Source organism: Ambystoma mexicanum, chromosome 1q, assembly GCF_040938575.1.
Source record: "Ambystoma mexicanum isolate Mex_15411 chromosome 1q, UKY_AmexF1_1, whole genome shotgun sequence".
Taxonomy (NCBI): domain Eukaryota; kingdom Metazoa; phylum Chordata; class Amphibia; order Caudata; family Ambystomatidae; genus Ambystoma; species Ambystoma mexicanum.
This window is the reverse complement of record NC_090922.1, coordinates 753,798,835-753,816,655: the sequence shown is the minus strand read 5'-3', so window position 1 is coordinate 753,816,655 and position 17,821 is coordinate 753,798,835. Positions and strand designations below refer to the sequence as shown.

The 17,821-nt window shown below is 42.1% G+C and overlaps 1 protein-coding gene across 2 annotated transcripts in view; it reads right to left on the bottom strand.

The window, feature by feature from the left end:
- Nucleotides 1-17,821, bottom strand: part of RGS18 (regulator of G protein signaling 18) — a 726,926-nt gene that overhangs the window by 473,297 nt on the left and 235,808 nt on the right. The window contains exon 1 of one of the 2 annotated variants that reach the window (XM_069641342.1): nucleotides 15,428-15,643. The exons of the other annotated variant lie outside the window; for it this stretch is intronic. Within the exon in view, the coding sequence (XP_069497443.1) occupies nucleotides 15,428-15,477 (50 nt within the window). The 5' untranslated portion in view covers nucleotides 15,478-15,643. Of the gene's footprint in view, nucleotides 1-15,427; nucleotides 15,644-17,821 lie in introns of those variants that run through there. 2 annotated transcript variants of the gene reach the window in all.

Below are 17,821 nucleotides of genomic sequence, written 5' to 3'. Positions count from 1 at the left end.
TTCCAAATCAAACACTGCTCCATCATGTAATAGGTGAAGCACACGAAGGAGACATTATGGGCACTGAGAGGAGGGAGTGAGCACTGCATTTTCCAGCAAAGGCTGCAGAAGCTTAGTGAATAAGGGTTAGGAAAGAAATCAAAACCAGGCTCCTTGTTTAAATTGCCTCTCGCTCAACTATGAATATGCAAATGTCAGTTCCTGCACTTATGCTTGTTCCTGTGCAACTATGTGACCTTCGGTCACCTGTCTGTAAATCATAAGTCCTTCATTTTCTGTAACAGCGCCTCGATGCCTTATGGGCTGCAAGCGCGCTTTACAAATGCAAATAAATAAATAAATAAATAAATAATTCTCTTTACATCACCTTCCCTTCCATTTTTATGGACCCCCAAACTTTTTGCTTTTATTTTTAAATCTGACATGCTCATTTTGCACTGCAGTGACGTCTTCAGCTTCACTACCCTGGCTTTGGGGAAAACTGACTTGTCCTTCAAGCTGTCAGTACTAGAAAACATTGTTTCCCTTAGTCGAGTTATTTTGTTACTACTTTGGGTAACTTGCTATCACTCTTGTTAAGTTTTATCATTGTACAGTGCATTTTACAATGCAGTACAATGGGGTGCATTTTTGTTTTGTCCTAGACTAACACTCAGAGGAGTTTTTGTTACTTTAGGTGTTCCTAAGGTACAAGCAGGTGGCAGCAGTTACTTTTTGCTGTTTTTTTGGTGTATTTCATTGTAGCCTTACCACATTTACTGTGTTTGGCTACTAACTGTGCTTTTGGCTAATAACTGTGGCTAGTGTCCAAACATGGTGGTGCCACATGGTTTTTTACTTGTTCTTTGGCCATCTTGTCTTTTACCCTTCTTCCTGGCATGTGAGGCCAGGAAAATCCTAATATGGACTTCCAGTGCACAGGAAAGCAGAGGCTTTTGGCGGGCTACTGGACAGCCATGGGTGTTTGCTGCCAGGAAGTAGGTTGAAACTGTCTGGTCCCAATACACAAACTGGTTTCAGTGTGTCGGAGTAGTATGCATGAATTCTGCCAGCGGTGGTCCTGATTGGACCACTGCTGGGATGTGTCCCCTAACCCTTGAGACTGTTTATTGGACCCCAGCTATCGTACCTTCGTTTTTTCTACCTTCACAAAACTGTATGGAACTGTATGAACTTTTGGGCACGAGGTTCCATACATCTTAGGGATGGGCTTCTGAAGCTAGTATTGAATCTCTGTGGACCGGTAGTGCTTATACTAATCTGTACCTTCCTTTTCAGGGGTTTGATATGTATTTTGCCCTTCTCCAGTGACTGTATATATGTATCTATTATTAGTGTAGTGTGATAATATTACTGGTTAGTACTCAGAAGTATTTGTATAACTATGTATCTAAGTGTTGTTCCTTGACTGTTTCAGTGTGTGCTCATTGTGGACCGCTTACAGCCCACTTCCTCTTGAGACTTAGCCTTGCTTCCTTGAACTGGTTTGGCTACAGCTCCCAGAATTGTCCCTATTACTATACAAGGTTGCCCTTCTATGCTTCAGTCCACCAGGCCATAGTATAGAAAATAACTCCTAACAATACCTAATAACTGGCTTTGCTCTTCAAGGGAAAGGTTCATGGAACATCTCACGTCAAGTTGTTCCCTTTACAAAAAAGCGTTTGGTTAACGGGCAGCTTGTTAATTGCATAATTAGCATGCTGCATCCCTGCCAAGGCTCTTACGTTTTGTTTAATTGTTTTGTTAGTGCCGGGGTCTGAGGTGACTGCGAGGTAATTATTCCAGGTCAGGATTTTGAAAAGATTTCATGTTTTACAAGGAGGGTGGGTGCACTGAGGTCTGCTTTAATGGACTTGTTTTTTTTATCAGTGCCAGAGTTGGGTTTGGGTGTCGGAAAAAGTTATGTCCCTGTCATTCAGTCCATAGCGCACCCTTTAAAAGCATAACCAAATGCATCCCACGCCACTTACACAGCAAGTACATGCTTCACATATAGAGAGGAAAGGTGCCACCAACATTGGACAGGTTTTATAGGCTCAGAAATCAGAGTATTGTCCCGGCATAAACACGTCTTTCCTAAGGTCTAGCCTCAAGACAACAGGGCTCGGGTTACATGCATCATTCTGCCCTCGGCTCGCACTGTTTGCTTTTTGGCAGCAGCCGTTCTAGCACTTTCCCGTTATCTAATCATGGCACACAGAGAACAAGGGTAAAGTTTTTGTTGGAGGCTGAAGGTTTGATGAGTGTTCTTAAGCACAGCTCTGTGATCCTGGTCTCCAGCGTGATGCGTGTGTGTGACCACTGCCAATCTGTGTCTCATTCCCTCCCCCACCCAGACATGGCAGTCACCCTACAGTGCTGGTGATCCTCAGTACAGCCGATTTATTTTAGTCAGCATAGTTATCGCTATGTCATGTGTTGTGGCTTGTGCCTGCTCACTGCCTAAAGACTCCTGTTCCCAGAGGAAAGGAGTGATTTATCAACTATCGTTACCCCCCTAGTGTTTTGGGGTATCTGTCTCTCTTCCACAGGCAATGTTGATGTTTGTTTTGTCACCCCACAGTTGTGCTGTGATTTGTGCCGCCACCCCCGCAGGCTACTCTTTTTGCTGCTTCCCACCGCACTGTGTTCACCTACCCCACGGGCTGGACTGTGGTTTGCACCACACCTCACTGGCTGCTGTGTATCCTGCCTCAAGCGGTGCTGCAGTGTTTATTAATACAATGACCTTCCTTGAAATCTAGCATAAACAAGAACACAAATGTAATTAAAGGACATGCATTAGCAATGCCCAAAATATTCTTATTAGGTTTTTGTACTGTGCCAGATCTACGGGTGTACCACACTTCGGCATTGAGTAAGTATTCCAGTAAGTATTCCGCCAAAGCCAAATAGCTGCTTTAGAGTCAAAATTCAGCCGAATACTTACTCAAAGCTGAAGTTGGGGTCATCCCTACTCAGGAGACACAACCAAAATGATTATCTCACTTCCCTTAATCTCTGCTACATTCTCCCACAAATATGTCACAAGCCACCCTTAGGGATTATGTCCTGTTCTTGCACATCCTCCTCCAACAAAGAGAAGGAAACAGAATGTTATCTCCTGACTCCTCAATCTCTGCTATTTTCTCACACATAATATATGTGCTTTTGTGTCTCAAAATGACTGACCTTAGGCTCTCTGCTCCTCCACCACACCCAATAGCAGGTTTGTAATTCACTCACTTCAAGAGACAGAGCTGAACAGTAATGCTTGGCCTCTTCATTTCTGCTGCTTTACCTGACAAATATTGCAAAAAATGTGTCTTCACAATTCTGATCTAATCCTCCTCCACACGTCACCAAGTAGTCATTCACTCATTTTAAGGGCACAAACTGCTCCCCTAAATACCTGCTATTTTCTCCTTCAAATATTGCATGCGCATGTATCTCACAAAAGCTGCCCTAGATGGTTATTTTATCCTCCTATTTCAACTAAATGTAACCTGGTGGCGCATGTGTCGTTCACTCACTGCAAGAGACAGAAACTGAATGGTAGCTTCTGACACACGGAAAGTCGGAGACTTTCTCTCACAAATATTCCACAAGCGGCCAACTGTTTCTCCTCCTCCAGCCAAGTGTCACCCTTTACCACAGGTGTCATTCATATGCCTCAATGAGTCCTATGGAGTATACAGAATAAAGAACCAACCTATTCAAAGAAAACCTACCCTAAATCTAATTCTCCTAACTACATCTAACTACGCTTTTCCTACTCAGCTATTATACATCCATTTTATACCTGTAAATAAGTCCATAGACTGAAATGCACATATTTACAGAGATAAATCCGTAATGCCTGTCAGGGATCACTGTATGAAGGACAATTCTGTCCAAATGGACATCTATTTTAGGAAGTGCTTATAACCATAATGAACGGAATCTGAAAAAGGACAGAATGATAATAGTCTTACCAGGTGAGCACCGCTAACACCATGATATCACGTGTACGCATATTAACTGTGCACAAATATTAATGCAGTAATACCCATGGAGGCTTTGGTATTACAAACATATTTACAAATCTTACATTTACTTTAATAGAATTCTCAAACCTAGTCCTACGCGCATAGGAGTGACATCCTGACTTATATTATGTGAGAGTACAAACCCTACCACAATAAGAATGTGTGTATTTACTATTTGGATGCACCTTCAACTGAGCTACAAACCAGTGCATGATTGGGAGCACATCATTGCACGTTGTGGGGGACTCGTGTGGCCCCAGCATTTCAAATATCACACTTAGGAGCTTATAGGCATGCAATGTGAAGGGACTTTATCAATAAGCTATCAAGCATGGTTATTGTGCAGGTAACCTCAACACAGATTGGCGTTTAGGTTGACCAGTAAGTTGTTAATATGCCTCTTTCATTGTCATTTAGTCTCTATCAACCCGTACTCATTCTCAATATTTATTGCAGGAAATGGCTCATTAGTACATACTGTAGATACACATGGTTACTTGCCCAGCCTTGATAAAGATCGAAAGCACGGTCAAAACACGTATTTTATTTGCGCAGGGCAAACAGAAAGTTAGTGGTTGAGTGATAAAGTACAGTTTTGCATTGAGAATCGTGTTGCAAATCCATTCGGAACAAGACAAATTGGTATAAGGGCAACATAAATCTATTTATTGTATTTATTCATTAATTGTGCATTTGTAAGGTGCTCATACATCAAGTAAATTGTGTTTCAAAGCGCCTGCATGGCAACAGGGAGGGAACAAGGGAATGAAAGGCACATATGACAATGAAAGAGGCGGACCTACTAGGCTTTGTGAGCATTCCTCGAACATGTAGTGCAGCAATGAGGAAGTTGTTTGCTAATGCACTGATTTGCACTGAGGAACATGTTATAAATTTATTTAGAGAATGATTCGTTATGTTAGCATTAGGACAGATACTACCAATTGAGCATTAACAGGAATGTGGAGGTTGGTTGCAGAAAGGTATTATAACATATTAAAATAAAATCTATTTATCAGCATGTACTTATATCTGGTCTTGAAAGACTCTTCTTCTATATATATATATATGCTAGGGCTCGCTTAGTCATGCGCTAAAGAAGTGGTGTATGTTTTGAAACCATTGATTAATTCTGGTCAGAGGCCAGCCAAGCAGCAGGCACTCAAGATGTTGTATATCAGATCGCATATACTGACGATAGCCTCACGTGTTTTCAGTTATATTTGTAAAGCTCACTATGAAAGATTGCCATTTGCAAGGGTGTAGAAGCCCTGGTATTTTTAGTTTTTATTAAATATAAAATAATGTGGGTGATTGTCCCTCTCAGAGAGGGAGGTCTGCTGTTCAGACCTCCACTCCAAAAAATCCATGCCAAAAGATAAGTGTGCACCTGCTCTCTGCTGAATCAGTATTGTGATCTGCAGAACCTGCTCTTCAGTGGCACTGCGCAGGTGCAGGGGACAAATGTTCACTCTGTCAGCTGCAGTGACAGCTAAGTAACCACAGCGCATTGGGTGCATTTAAGAGATTCACCATATAACCCACAGCTGAGATTAAGGTATGGTGTCTAGCATCTCTCATATTCATTCCAAGCCACATCAAAACAATCTCACACATGTCAGCCCTTTGAGCTCAGTTCAGCTGTGGAAGGGTTATGTGTATTCTGGTCAGACAGCATGGCCCTCGCAACTGACAGGGCACGAGACTGGTTGGCTGGGCCTCTCCCTGTGTGCTTTGTCAAATCAGGTAACACCTCTCTCCAGCAAGACAGCTTTCCAGCAGGATGTGGCCTGGGGAGCAGGAATCAAAGGGCACACCCAATCCCAAAAGGAGTAGCCTCACACCAAGGTAACACATACCATAAGTACCATTAACGCTATTGAAAAGGGAAGGGGGGCAGCACGTCCAGTCACCAGCATGTTCTTCGTCAAACTATCAAACCGTCCCTGGTGGTCCTAAAGATCTGACCTTCTTCAAGCATTGGTTTGAACAATAACAAAATTCAGCTTGTCCCCTGCTTGTCATGGCTCTCTGTATAGGACAGTGTGACCTCTACATTGCAGCCACATCAAACTGCATGAATAGCACCTAGATTTCTGGGTTGCTGTTGTCGAACCGCCAAAACCAGGAAAATGTACTATTGACTGGTAAACTGCCCCCTTGGTCATTTATGGGCCCTAGGCACTGGCTAGGTCACCATATATGCCCTTTCACTCAAACACATATCCCTTTGTCAGTCATTGAGCTTCATTAGTGCCTGTTCTCCCCTGCTTCATTACTCAGAGTGCTCCAACTTCCATCTCTGCATATTCTACGTTCTTTCACAGGGATGGGTTTTGTACAGTGTTTTTCTATTTTGTTTTCTTGTAGCAGGTGTGTTTAATTGAAGTATATATACATTTATAGAACCTTAATTGGAAATTCCCTTTATTTTGGATTGTTGTACGTTACTGTTTTGGTTCCTACTTGATCACATTCACACCCCTCTGGAGAGTATAGCCTTCCATCTGGCCACATTATCACAAAAGGCGAAGGATGTATACATTTTAACTGTGTCTTTTTTACCTTTATGATTAGCATCACACTTGCTTTGTAGAAGTGTGAGGGCTGAATAGGAGGTTTATTCACTACTCTTCCTTGCATTCTCACAGAGTTGTAGTCATTTCATCACACACACATTCACCCAGGATGGGGCCAGTTATGTATAATTACCCAACTCATGGGTACTACTTTTATCAACCGGGCGTGATTTTAAGCTGTGAGCATCAGATCAAATATAGGTCCATGCTGGAGATGCATTACTTCATTCAGCCACAAACATGACAACGTCATGACTGTTAAAAAAGAAAATGTTTCTATTTGCAATACCTGAAATGGTCACCACAAACAGATACAGCACGTTCTATTGACACTCCAATTCTCTACCCTTGCAATACAGTGAGCATTCAAAAACATTTTTAAAAAAACAATAGTGAATATAGTAAAGGGGATCAAAAAGCTTAACTTTGAGATGTTTACTTGGTGCCCCTAGTCTCCCAAGTCCATGACTCTTGGCCCAAGGAAACAAGGCCAGGCGAAACTCCTAAAGATGCTGACTCACAAGAGACCCACTTTGGAATCCAATAATTTAGTTAAACCCACAAATGTGTAACATCAATTATTCGAGAAGAAACAGCAGAAGAGGCTTGATCCTCATTTGAATCATTCCAACTGAACTTTTGCATATTGATATTGATAATGATATTTTATTTGCATCGCGCTCATGCACACAAGTGTTTCAGAGCGCGACGAGGCAAGGGAGGGGAACAAGGGAGAACAAAAACAAACGATCTTACTGGGCAAGTGTCAAGGGACATTTGGGAAAACCTAAAACTCATAAGGAAAGGACAAAGAGGCAGTGTTAATAGTATACACCAAGAGGAACATGGAATGAAACATGAATTAGGTGTCATGGTTTCCTTTTATGCCACCTTCAAGGGGCCCAAAATACACTTGCTATGCTGTACTACAGGAATACCAGGCCCCTGGGCCACTTACCGCCTTTCAGATCAATGCAGAGATGAAGCTTATTGCACCATCACCTTTAACTTCAAGGCCAAGGGAGGTCAGTCTGCCATAGTCAAAGGTGGTAAGGGTGAACAGTTAACAAATGTTACAAATATGAGTTTATATCCCATGAGAGGACGATAAATAATGAAAGAAATCATTGGCAAACCATAAGGTTCGGCTTTTGAATTGGATATTTAATATTTTTGTGTTGGCACCTAGATGGCACTTTTTATTATAAAGATGCACCATTCCATGTTCAATTGCCACTATCATATGCACACTTTCAAGTGCCTAAGTAATTCCATCCAATGTAAGATAATGCCTCACATGAAACATGTGCATCCCTCACACATTTAAGGCCTGATTCATGGAAAGGTGTGCAGAAATCCTGCAACACCTGTGACCATGAATGTCACTGCGTGATCCTGTGAGCAGATGTTTTTCCTCGCACCCTGTGTATTCATGGAATTGTTCACGCAAAGTAACCGTATATGAAATGTGCGGCTGGAACTCCCCCAACACGCCCCCACGCAAATCAAAAGCAGCCATTAACAGCCACTTTGCGTGCTCTCTGAGGGCAAATACATGCACCCTCAGAACAGTGCGTGGGGTCGCCTGCAAGCGGACCTGCATCTCGGGGACCCGGCGCAATGTCCCTCGTAAATGTTACTGGCACCCAGACAACATGCGTACAATTTATCGAAACTCATGAAAATCTGCGTGAAAACCCCTGTAAACCATTCCTGGACCCCGCTACACTGCGTACGAGCAGCCTTAAGTTAGATCAGAACCCTGCTTCGAGTACACACCCTTAAATCTGACACTGGATCCTACCTCTGCGTAGTGATTTCTATGCGCAAGTATCTGTATGCCTGCCTTCTGGGGCCGGATTTTATGAGGGCTTTGCATGGCCACTTTCCTGCCGAGAGGTTGCACGGGCGTATCACCCATGGGACTTCATGGAATAGGGAATGACTGCTGTTGCCGGCACCTGTAATATCCCAGTAGTACAGGGATAATGGGTCCGGTAACAGTAGGTCTGTTTCTCAGTATCCTGCCAGCATTACCAGAGGGATACCAGGAAACCAATAATAACACCCCATGTATTAACCTCAAAAGGGTTGAAAGGCTGTAAAAGATGTTGCTCTTACCCCATTTTAAGGAACTCAATGTATCAATCTTTAAAGGATGAAAGGCAAAGTTGGCCCTGCAGCCGGATTTCATCTTGAATGTGAAAGGTAAACACATGACTTCTGAGCTACCTACCAAAAGCACTAAGATGGTTCCCATGCATGGGATACTGTTTAGCCTTACACATGCATGTTTTACCATCATATGCCAAACAGAGCCTCAAATGCCACCGTAATGCCACCTCGTGACAGTTAATTTCTTGGCACTAGATCAATTTGCCTTAAAATGCTCAATATCACAAACATGTATGGACATGTCTTTATGAATTGTCCAACTCCTGCAGAAATGGCTTATCATTTGTTTAAGCCTATCGCATGTTTGCTCTGTGTTACTGTGAGCAGTAAATGTTGGCACCGTTTCCTTTTCAGACTTATAGGGAGATGTGGGGAAATTTCCAAACCTCCCTACAAATTGAAATGTGCATATATGCTTCAAAGTGCAACATTGTGCACAAGGGCAAAACAAAATTAATTGGGTAGAAACGCCAAGACCTCAATATGTGTTATTTACTTCATCAATATTACATGCTCAATGTACTTTAAAAAACAGCTAATTATTGTTGGGGCATGGAATCTCCACTTCCTTAAACAATTGAGAAATACAGGTTTTGTGGGCTTCTTGTTTTCGGCAGTGAGCAGTGATTAATGTAGATCCCTCGACAAAGGCTCGAAGGAAATGTGTTGAGTACCACTGATGTACATGAAATAGTGATGCTTGGCATGTTGCCCTTGAAAGCTTCACATAGGAATGAGCAGGATAGCACCAATGCAGAAATAGAAAGTGCTGGAAATATAGTCAATTCCCTTTTGGGTGTCGCATTGTTTCAGCTGCATCTGCACAGTCCATAAACTGCCCACATGGCAGCTCTCTGACTAGTAAGCCTATGTAGAGGTTTGCAGAAAGAAAAGGAACAACCTTCCCAGATTCCTTACCTGACAAATCCAGACAACAGCTGGAAGCTCTAGTGGTGTTCCAAGCAAAAAAGATTACGGGCCTAATTCATGGAACTTCTAGCGCGGAGCACCGTGACTTTGCACCAGGCTCTAATAAACAAAGGTGAATCAGTCATCATTACAAATGTCTCCATGTTCAGGTATTACAAACCATGGGACACTCTCCCCTGCACAACCATTGTCTTGATGAAGAGAATGATTAGCCAATGGGTGGTATGACATGACAACTCAGATAGTCAAAATGAGTACGGCTACCCAACATTAATACATGCATTACAGTTGGATGTGGATCTACTTGAGGACAGAAAACTAAAGAAGACTTGTATATTAAAAAAAAAAAAAAGATCTCTAACCAAGGAAATCCCATAGTGGCCCAATTGAAAGTTGCAATCAAAGTCTCCCTCTTCAAGAATGTTTCAACTAATCAATCTCCCTATTCTGGATCATTGAGTACATAAAAATCTATTATTACAGGCCCGTCACAATACTGTGCGCAAACATTATTTTCACAAAGCCAAAATGTTACATTGTATTCTTCTTTCTCTGAGGCATAACTTGGATCAAACAACTCAAGCCCAATTTACAATCTTGGCCAGTCATCCACTGTTTGACCACATAGGTGGGCGTCGCATTCAGGTCTACACACTATACTCTCCAGGGTCCAGATTACAGAAACTTTGCACCGGTGCAAGTGCACATTTTGCATGGTATTAGCACTAGCGCAAAGTTTACCCTATTTTTAAAAACACTGGGACACATTAAAAAACCATTGCACCTCGACTAGTGTAGTTTGGTAGATTCAAAGCACCAGCACGAAAATTGCCCTTGCGCAAAAAAGATGCATTTTCAATACATTTTTGCACCAGGGCAAAGTGTGCCCTAGTGCTAATACGGAATGCTAGTAGCACTAGGGAAAACTTTGCCCTGATGCAAAAATGCATCAAAAATGTATATTTTTAGTACTATGGCAATTTTAGCCCTTGTGCTTTTAATATGCCAAACTGCATTTGTCAAGGTGTAATAGCTTTTTAATGTGTCCCATTGTTTTTCTTAATAGGGCAAACTTTTCCATAGTGCTAATACCGTGCAAACTTTGCACTTGCACCAGTGCAAAATTACTGTAATCTGGCCCCTGGTTTCCGTGTTTGAGCAGCTCTCGTGTTACCACTTATGATTTCATTATGAGTCGGTGATAATGAGGACATTTCCAAAGCCAATAGTTCTTATTTCCCACCTAATTATAACTGATGAAGAATGTTCAATCAGGGAATAAAACATTCGTGGAATACAGAGTGATTATGTGCTGAAAATACACAGAGGAATTTAACAAATGTTTGCCTCCGCCTAAAACTCGCATGTGAAAATACACTCCCCGCCCTCCTCAGCATGATGAAAATGTGTTCTCCTTTTTTGAGGGGATGCGTTAGCACCGTCCTTTATGTGACTGACTATAAAATGTGGGTTGAGATCCAGAGGGAGAGGAAATATGACATCTCAGATGGCCACATTGTTAGCCACTGCAGACAAGATGCACAGAAGGATGATTACAACACCCTCCTGTGCATTTCCAAGGAACAGTAGCGCTGTGAGACGCCACTGACACATGTCCGTTAACAAACCCTCAATCAGAAATACACATGAGCATTTTAGAAGTCATAAAAACCTAACAAGCACATTGATTGAAGAAAAGGCATGCATCATTTCCACCATTCAGAATAGTGTATCACCGTCCAGGATGTAGAGAGGTAATGCTGCCAAGACGGTAAAGAATACCACGCAATGTAATGGTAACTAAAACTGCATGTAATGGGGTCCAAAATGGATATACAGATGGTTCTTATTATCGTACAGTGTGTTTCCTTTCTTTTTCTTTTCCAGGAGAATGAAATTGTGATCTTGCACTGTTGTGTGAAGCCTACAAGGGAGGATCTATGGTAGCTGTCACCCTTGGGTTATTTGCATAGTCAAAGCATTTCTTCGATAATTCACGTTTTGCATGTTATTTTTAGTGTGTCCTCGCGCTTTCGGCAGCCCCACTAGTAATCAAATAGCGCACCTGTAATGGGTTCAGCCAGTTTTTCCTTACACTGCCACCGTAGTTGCCAGCAGCTGCTGAGAGTCAACTATTAAAGATGCCTATAAGTGCTTCGCAGAGAAGTGCAACATGCAAAAGCAGAAACATCATAGGTCACACAGTGTGCTCATGAATTTTAATGATAATAGTTAAGTCTTTTCAATCTTCGTAAATGATTTCAGATGAGCATTTGTAAGGTTTTGCATGCACCAAAAAGGTATTGGTGATCCTTTCGTAAAATCGTCTGTTGAATCTGTCATTTCGTTGACTCTTTTAGTTATATTTAAAAACAACGAATTTTAAATTATTATTTATTAAAGAGCATTTTCTAGTGGCCTGTTTTTAGTTTTGCTACCACCTATATGCCAGAACAATTGCATTAGAGTACTGCTAGGAAGACATGGCACATGAGAACGAACACACAGCTTGTAGGTGTTGTTTGGTTATTTACCCACCCATTGACTGCCCATAGCAATGCAAATCCTATGACAAATCAAAACCTCTTCCTGCCCCTTCCGGCCCAAAACAGCTCTTCCTGGGATTTATTTGAGCTAGCTCTTTCAAGACTCATCATCAAACGTTGTGCTCAAAGTGCATGCCAGCGTTTTTTCAAAGCAGTCTTCTGAGAGTAATTACAGATCTGGGGCTGTAAATATGCTACTGGTGTAATAAAAATGCTCTAACCAGGTCTGCCTTCATCCACTTGATTCATAAGCACTATGCTTGTCCCTCACTGACGTCCTGTTAAAAACAAACTTTGGCAAAGCCAACAGTATTTTCTTGTGTATAAGTATTAGGCACTTACCAGGAACTGCCATTATATGCCCAGGTACTCACATCATTTTGCAGCTGCTACGATCGATGACCATTTAATATCACTACAGCAAATGCTTTTCTCATGCCTGCACAAAAGCCCAAACTGTTGAACACTGAGATGCTGGTCTTCTAAATCTACACTCAAGTGCAAGAGATTGTGTATGAGCGGGATTGTGGGCAAACCCTGTGGATTAGGCTGATTTTCAGTAATTGGATCATGCTTGAGGCTTTGTGTGTCATACTCTGCACATCCCCTTCTGCGTGTATGAGAGATCTGGGAGAATTCAATGATCACTTTGTTGAGAGGCAGGTGAATACATCATACATAGCTTCTGCCCCTCCCCCCAGTTCAATATTGCACAGGTGAGAAACGTTACTCACTAAAACAACTGTACATCCCTTATCCCAGGCAGGTACAGTAGGAGATGGATACAATCTAAAGCTGAAGATGGCACGAGCAAATCCAGATCAACGATTTTACAATACATGTGCATTTATTAGACATGAAACAAATGTGCACTCAACATGAAGAATGCAGACACTAGGTAATGCATGCATTTAGACATGAAAAATATTGACATAGCATCCATAAGACATGCAGAATATTAACAAAAGCAATGCATAAGATGAATGCAGCATGAACAACATGCAAATATAGCTCATTGGCAAAGAAATGCAACAGTATTGGGCAGCCATCTTTTCCAAGATGGTAGCCACAACACACTTCTAAATTAACGAAAGGCCTCAAAGCTTCACGAGAACCAAAAATGCTGAAAACACAGACATGCAGGTCTGTGCAGAGCTCAGGCAGGAGCTGGCAACCACAGCCAAGGTTACTGCGAAGTAAGGGAGGGTCAGAACATTGCAGTGAAAGCAAGTGATAGCAATTCCTAGGAAGCAAGAAGGATACTCCTGTAATAATTAAGGTTTTATAAAAGTACAACCAGTGTTTGTATGCCAGGTGTAGGACGACTATAAGCCAAAAGACTCCATGAAGAATAACTCAAGAGTGTCCCCAGTGGTAAAAGAAAACATTACGCTTGCACCAATATTAGCTAAAATACTAATACATGAGGGTGAAAACATCACACGTGACCTATAATTGAAGAACACTGGGCCACATTAGGAGTGCTGCGGTAAGGCAACAAACTGCTTCCTGTCCAAAAAAAGGGAAACATGCAGAAATGTTCAGAAGCAAGAAATTAGGGGAATATGGGTGGATCAAAGACCCAACCCTGACGTGTGTAGCACAGGAAGTACATTAAATAGACTGTTAAACAAATCTCTGGCATAGTTACTGTGTACAGGAAGTAGTTTGGTTACCCTTCTTTGGGTCTGGCCTTTAGCAATGTATCTCCTGATGTACTGTCCACGGGTGTGACACTGATTTGGGATGTATCGCATTTGCACTTAGTTTGATAGCTTTCAACCCAAGGAAAGTATTTTGAGTTTTCTGTGAGCACCATTAGGTTAACGCTATAGTGGTGTTTTATTATTTGAGTTGCTTTTCCAATTGTTGCTTCAGTTCGCTCAACTGCAATTCTCTTTTTTTTTGTCTACCAACTACCAGTTTCCCGCACCACAGTATTGAAATACACCCATCTACATCGGTAATCAATGTACTACTAATGAAATATTATGATAAAATGTGTGTTTTTTCTGCCTGGTTTCTTACCCGTTTCTCCCTATCTGATTTGTATGAATTTTTGATCTGTCTCTGCGTTCACTGCATCTGATTTGGGTTTCTTGTGAAAAATGTTCTTTCCACATGCCCTCATGTTTTTTCAACATGTCACTTAACCATTGCTCAATTACTTTGTCTGTTGCCACCCTGGCAATCATGATTTGTTTTTTGGTTATTGCTTATACAGTTTTGCCTTGAGAAAGACCCGATGAGGGTCGAAACACGTGTCAGCAGATCTGATACAACATATTACAATATCTCCATTTTCCTACCTCTTGCTTGGTTGCTAATCATGTATATTGGTCCCTGTTCACACATGATCTTATTCTAGTTTTCATCTCGATTCTTTGCACTAGCAGCGCTTCTCCTATGTGGATTCACTATTTCTTCATTGCTTTTGAAACGTGTAACATCGGAAAGCAACTGAAACTCCCTTAGGTGTGTACAGCCTCTGCACATTCAGCACATGATGCACTCAGTATGTGAACTATCACAAGAGAAGAAAGGCTTAAGTGCACAGACAACACAATTTTCTGAAACATGACAGTCAATTGTTGACGATATGGGTCTCATTGAAGCCCTCGGTGTCCTTGTGTGTGCCAGTGTCCATTGCATTGCTAGTATATGTGCATGGCCAGGTCTGTGTCTCAGTGGTCTCATGCAACCACTACAGGGGCCTGTGTTTGACCTCATGGTCACAGGTCTGAATCCTGGCAGGTCCACTCATCCTTTCATCCTTCTGAAGTTGGTAAAACGAGTACCATTGATTTAGGTAATAATACACATCTGTTATCTGTCAATAACACCATGATACCCACGAGGGGTTAAATGTGCCCTCTATAAATGCAATTGTCCTGTTCTGGCTACCACAGGGCTTTACTGAGGAGGAGTGAGGCTTGATTTAAGTGGAGACAGGGGTTAACACAAGGGACAATACGGCTGTCTCAAAAGGAAAGGTCCGGAAGAACGTCTGATGAGGATGGAAATTGACAATTTGTGTGGGTAGGAGTCTATGGGTACATCTGCGGAACTTTGAGTAGTAGGGAAACAATGCATGTGTGTGAGTATATCTGCGGGGGGGCTGTGGGTGGGGGGGTCCGCCATGTGTAGCATGTGTACGATCACAGTTTAAGAAAGTAAAGCAACTTACCTGTATCTGCCTCCCTTTTGGGTCCCGTCTGTGCTTCTTGATTTAAACATGTTTGCATGCTTTTCCGGTGTTCAAATTAGATATGAAATGCCCGTTTCTTTCCTTGACGAGTGCTTCGGCATGCATCGATGTTCTATCAGCGTATGACACAGCGTGCTTTCATGTTCTGCTCTGCAAGATGCTCCGAGCATGCGGATTGGCTGGTGGGCAGGCGATGAACACAATTGTGTTCCTCTGGCTAGCACGCAAACCACAGAAACGTATGTTCCTGTAAACTGAGTGTTATCTCCAGTGACAGCACCAGACACCATGTGGCGTGATAATTTACGGAAGTAACGCTTTGCATTTTAAACGGTCCGTTGCTGCTTGTCAAAATAAACAAAGCCTTTATATACTTTTGTTTGCAGTGCATTTTGATGCAGACGTCATTTACCTCAACTACGATAGGTACACACGTTGCAAGAAGAATTCGCACTGCTTAAGCACATACATGTGTTGGCCATGTGTCCAGTCCTTGCTTTGGTGACTGGAGCTTATACATGTGTTCCTAGCCCATTCAAGTTCAATTTTAACACCGTGCTTACTGTATGCTAGGGTACGCCAGGTGATTTAGCATAGTGCTTTGTAACAATGTTATTATTGTTACTTTATAAACAGCTTATGGCGCGTGTCTTGGCGCAATTGCAATATGCCATATGGGCACATCCCGAGGATAACAGTGAAGCCCCAAGGTTCACTGGGTGCAATCTGAAGATTGTTAGTTGTGCTCGATATCTGTATATGGTAAATGCCTACAGTGCTCGTAAACCATTTCTCCAGACAATATACTTTTCCATTTTCAGATACCTTTGCCACAAGCAAACATGTGCGTTCTATTTTATGTGCATGCACTCAAACTGCTATGAGTCCTTTCATGTTTAATGATTTTTAAAGTAATACAGAATTACTTCATACGACATAGAAAGCAGCCCTTCACATTTTTTGGTTCAGAGCGAGCACCCATCGGTGATGAATACCATCTATGATATCTTTCATGTCATTGGTGGTGTCATGAGTGGTGCAGCACGACGGAAAGTTATAGTTCCTTTATTTACCATCATTGACTATTTTTGGTGCTGCAACAACAATTGCCCTCTAAATTTTGCAACCATGTGAAAAGCCCTCCCCTAAGAATGAACCTGGCCAAATTCACTCTCCTATGGGTTGGTTCCCGCTCAGGACAGTCGGTAACGTTGTAACTCACTGTACCTTTTAGGGAAATGAAATATCCTTTATAATAGGAGTCTGTCTGTCATCAACATGCTAGTCAAATTTCCTCTGAAAAACAGTGGCTGCAGCAAATAGAGACGTCTTTCTGTCTTGCTTTTTGGTTTCATCAGTGAGGTTATGACGTGCTTCTTTAACATGAAGGGCCTGATTCACAGAAGCGTTTTATAATGGCCCTTATCGATTGGAAAACGTTCAGTGAATCAGGCCCTAAGTTATCATAGGTAATACACATGAGGAACCTTTGCTCACTGTTCACAGAGAGGCCTTCAGTCAAGTCTCAATTTCCCACTGTACACACAGGGCATGATTCATCGAAAAGTGTGCATTAATCATGCAAAGGCTGCACGCTCAGAACGATACTGCGTGAGCCTGCACTGTTAGGCAGAATCATATGCAGTACCCTCTGGGAACACCACACATAATTAAGACTACAAGTGTAAGTACAATTTCACCTTTGGTACAAGCCTGTACTACACAGTAAAGTGCTAGCGATGGCTGAGCAGCCAGACTTATCTCAAGAGTAAAGTGAGCAGTATCAGAAGTTACACAAAGGACAGCAATTACTATGGTTCAAATGAACACTGATTCAAGGTTCTGAGTAAAATAATATACATTTATTTACACCATCAGATATAAAACAGTTCACTATTATTAAGCAGCAGAAAATCACAATTTTAATACACTACAATAGCCCCCATTCAATTCTGGACAACTTAAACTCAAAATGAAGTGTGAGCAAAATGGCACTCCAGCAATTTAAAAGGGAGGAAAAGAGAAGGGCCCTCATTACAAGTCAGGCGTTAAGGGTTTAACGGCGCCGTCGGCGCCATTAACCCTTAACGCCTGATTCACACTTTAAAGACTGCTTTTTGCAGGCGTTAAAGTCCAAGGCGCCGTAATTAGCGCCTTCCCCATCCCCATTATGCCCTATGGGGCAAAAATGGGAATGGGGAAGGGCAAATGGTGAATGGGGAATTACCGCCCCACTCACCTTGGAATGGGGCGGTAATTCCGCCATCCACCATGGCGGAATCCGGCATGGACCATGGTGCTAATAGCACCATGGTCACCGCCTGACTTGTAATGAGGGCCAAGGTTATCCAAAATCAACAACACCAACAAGTG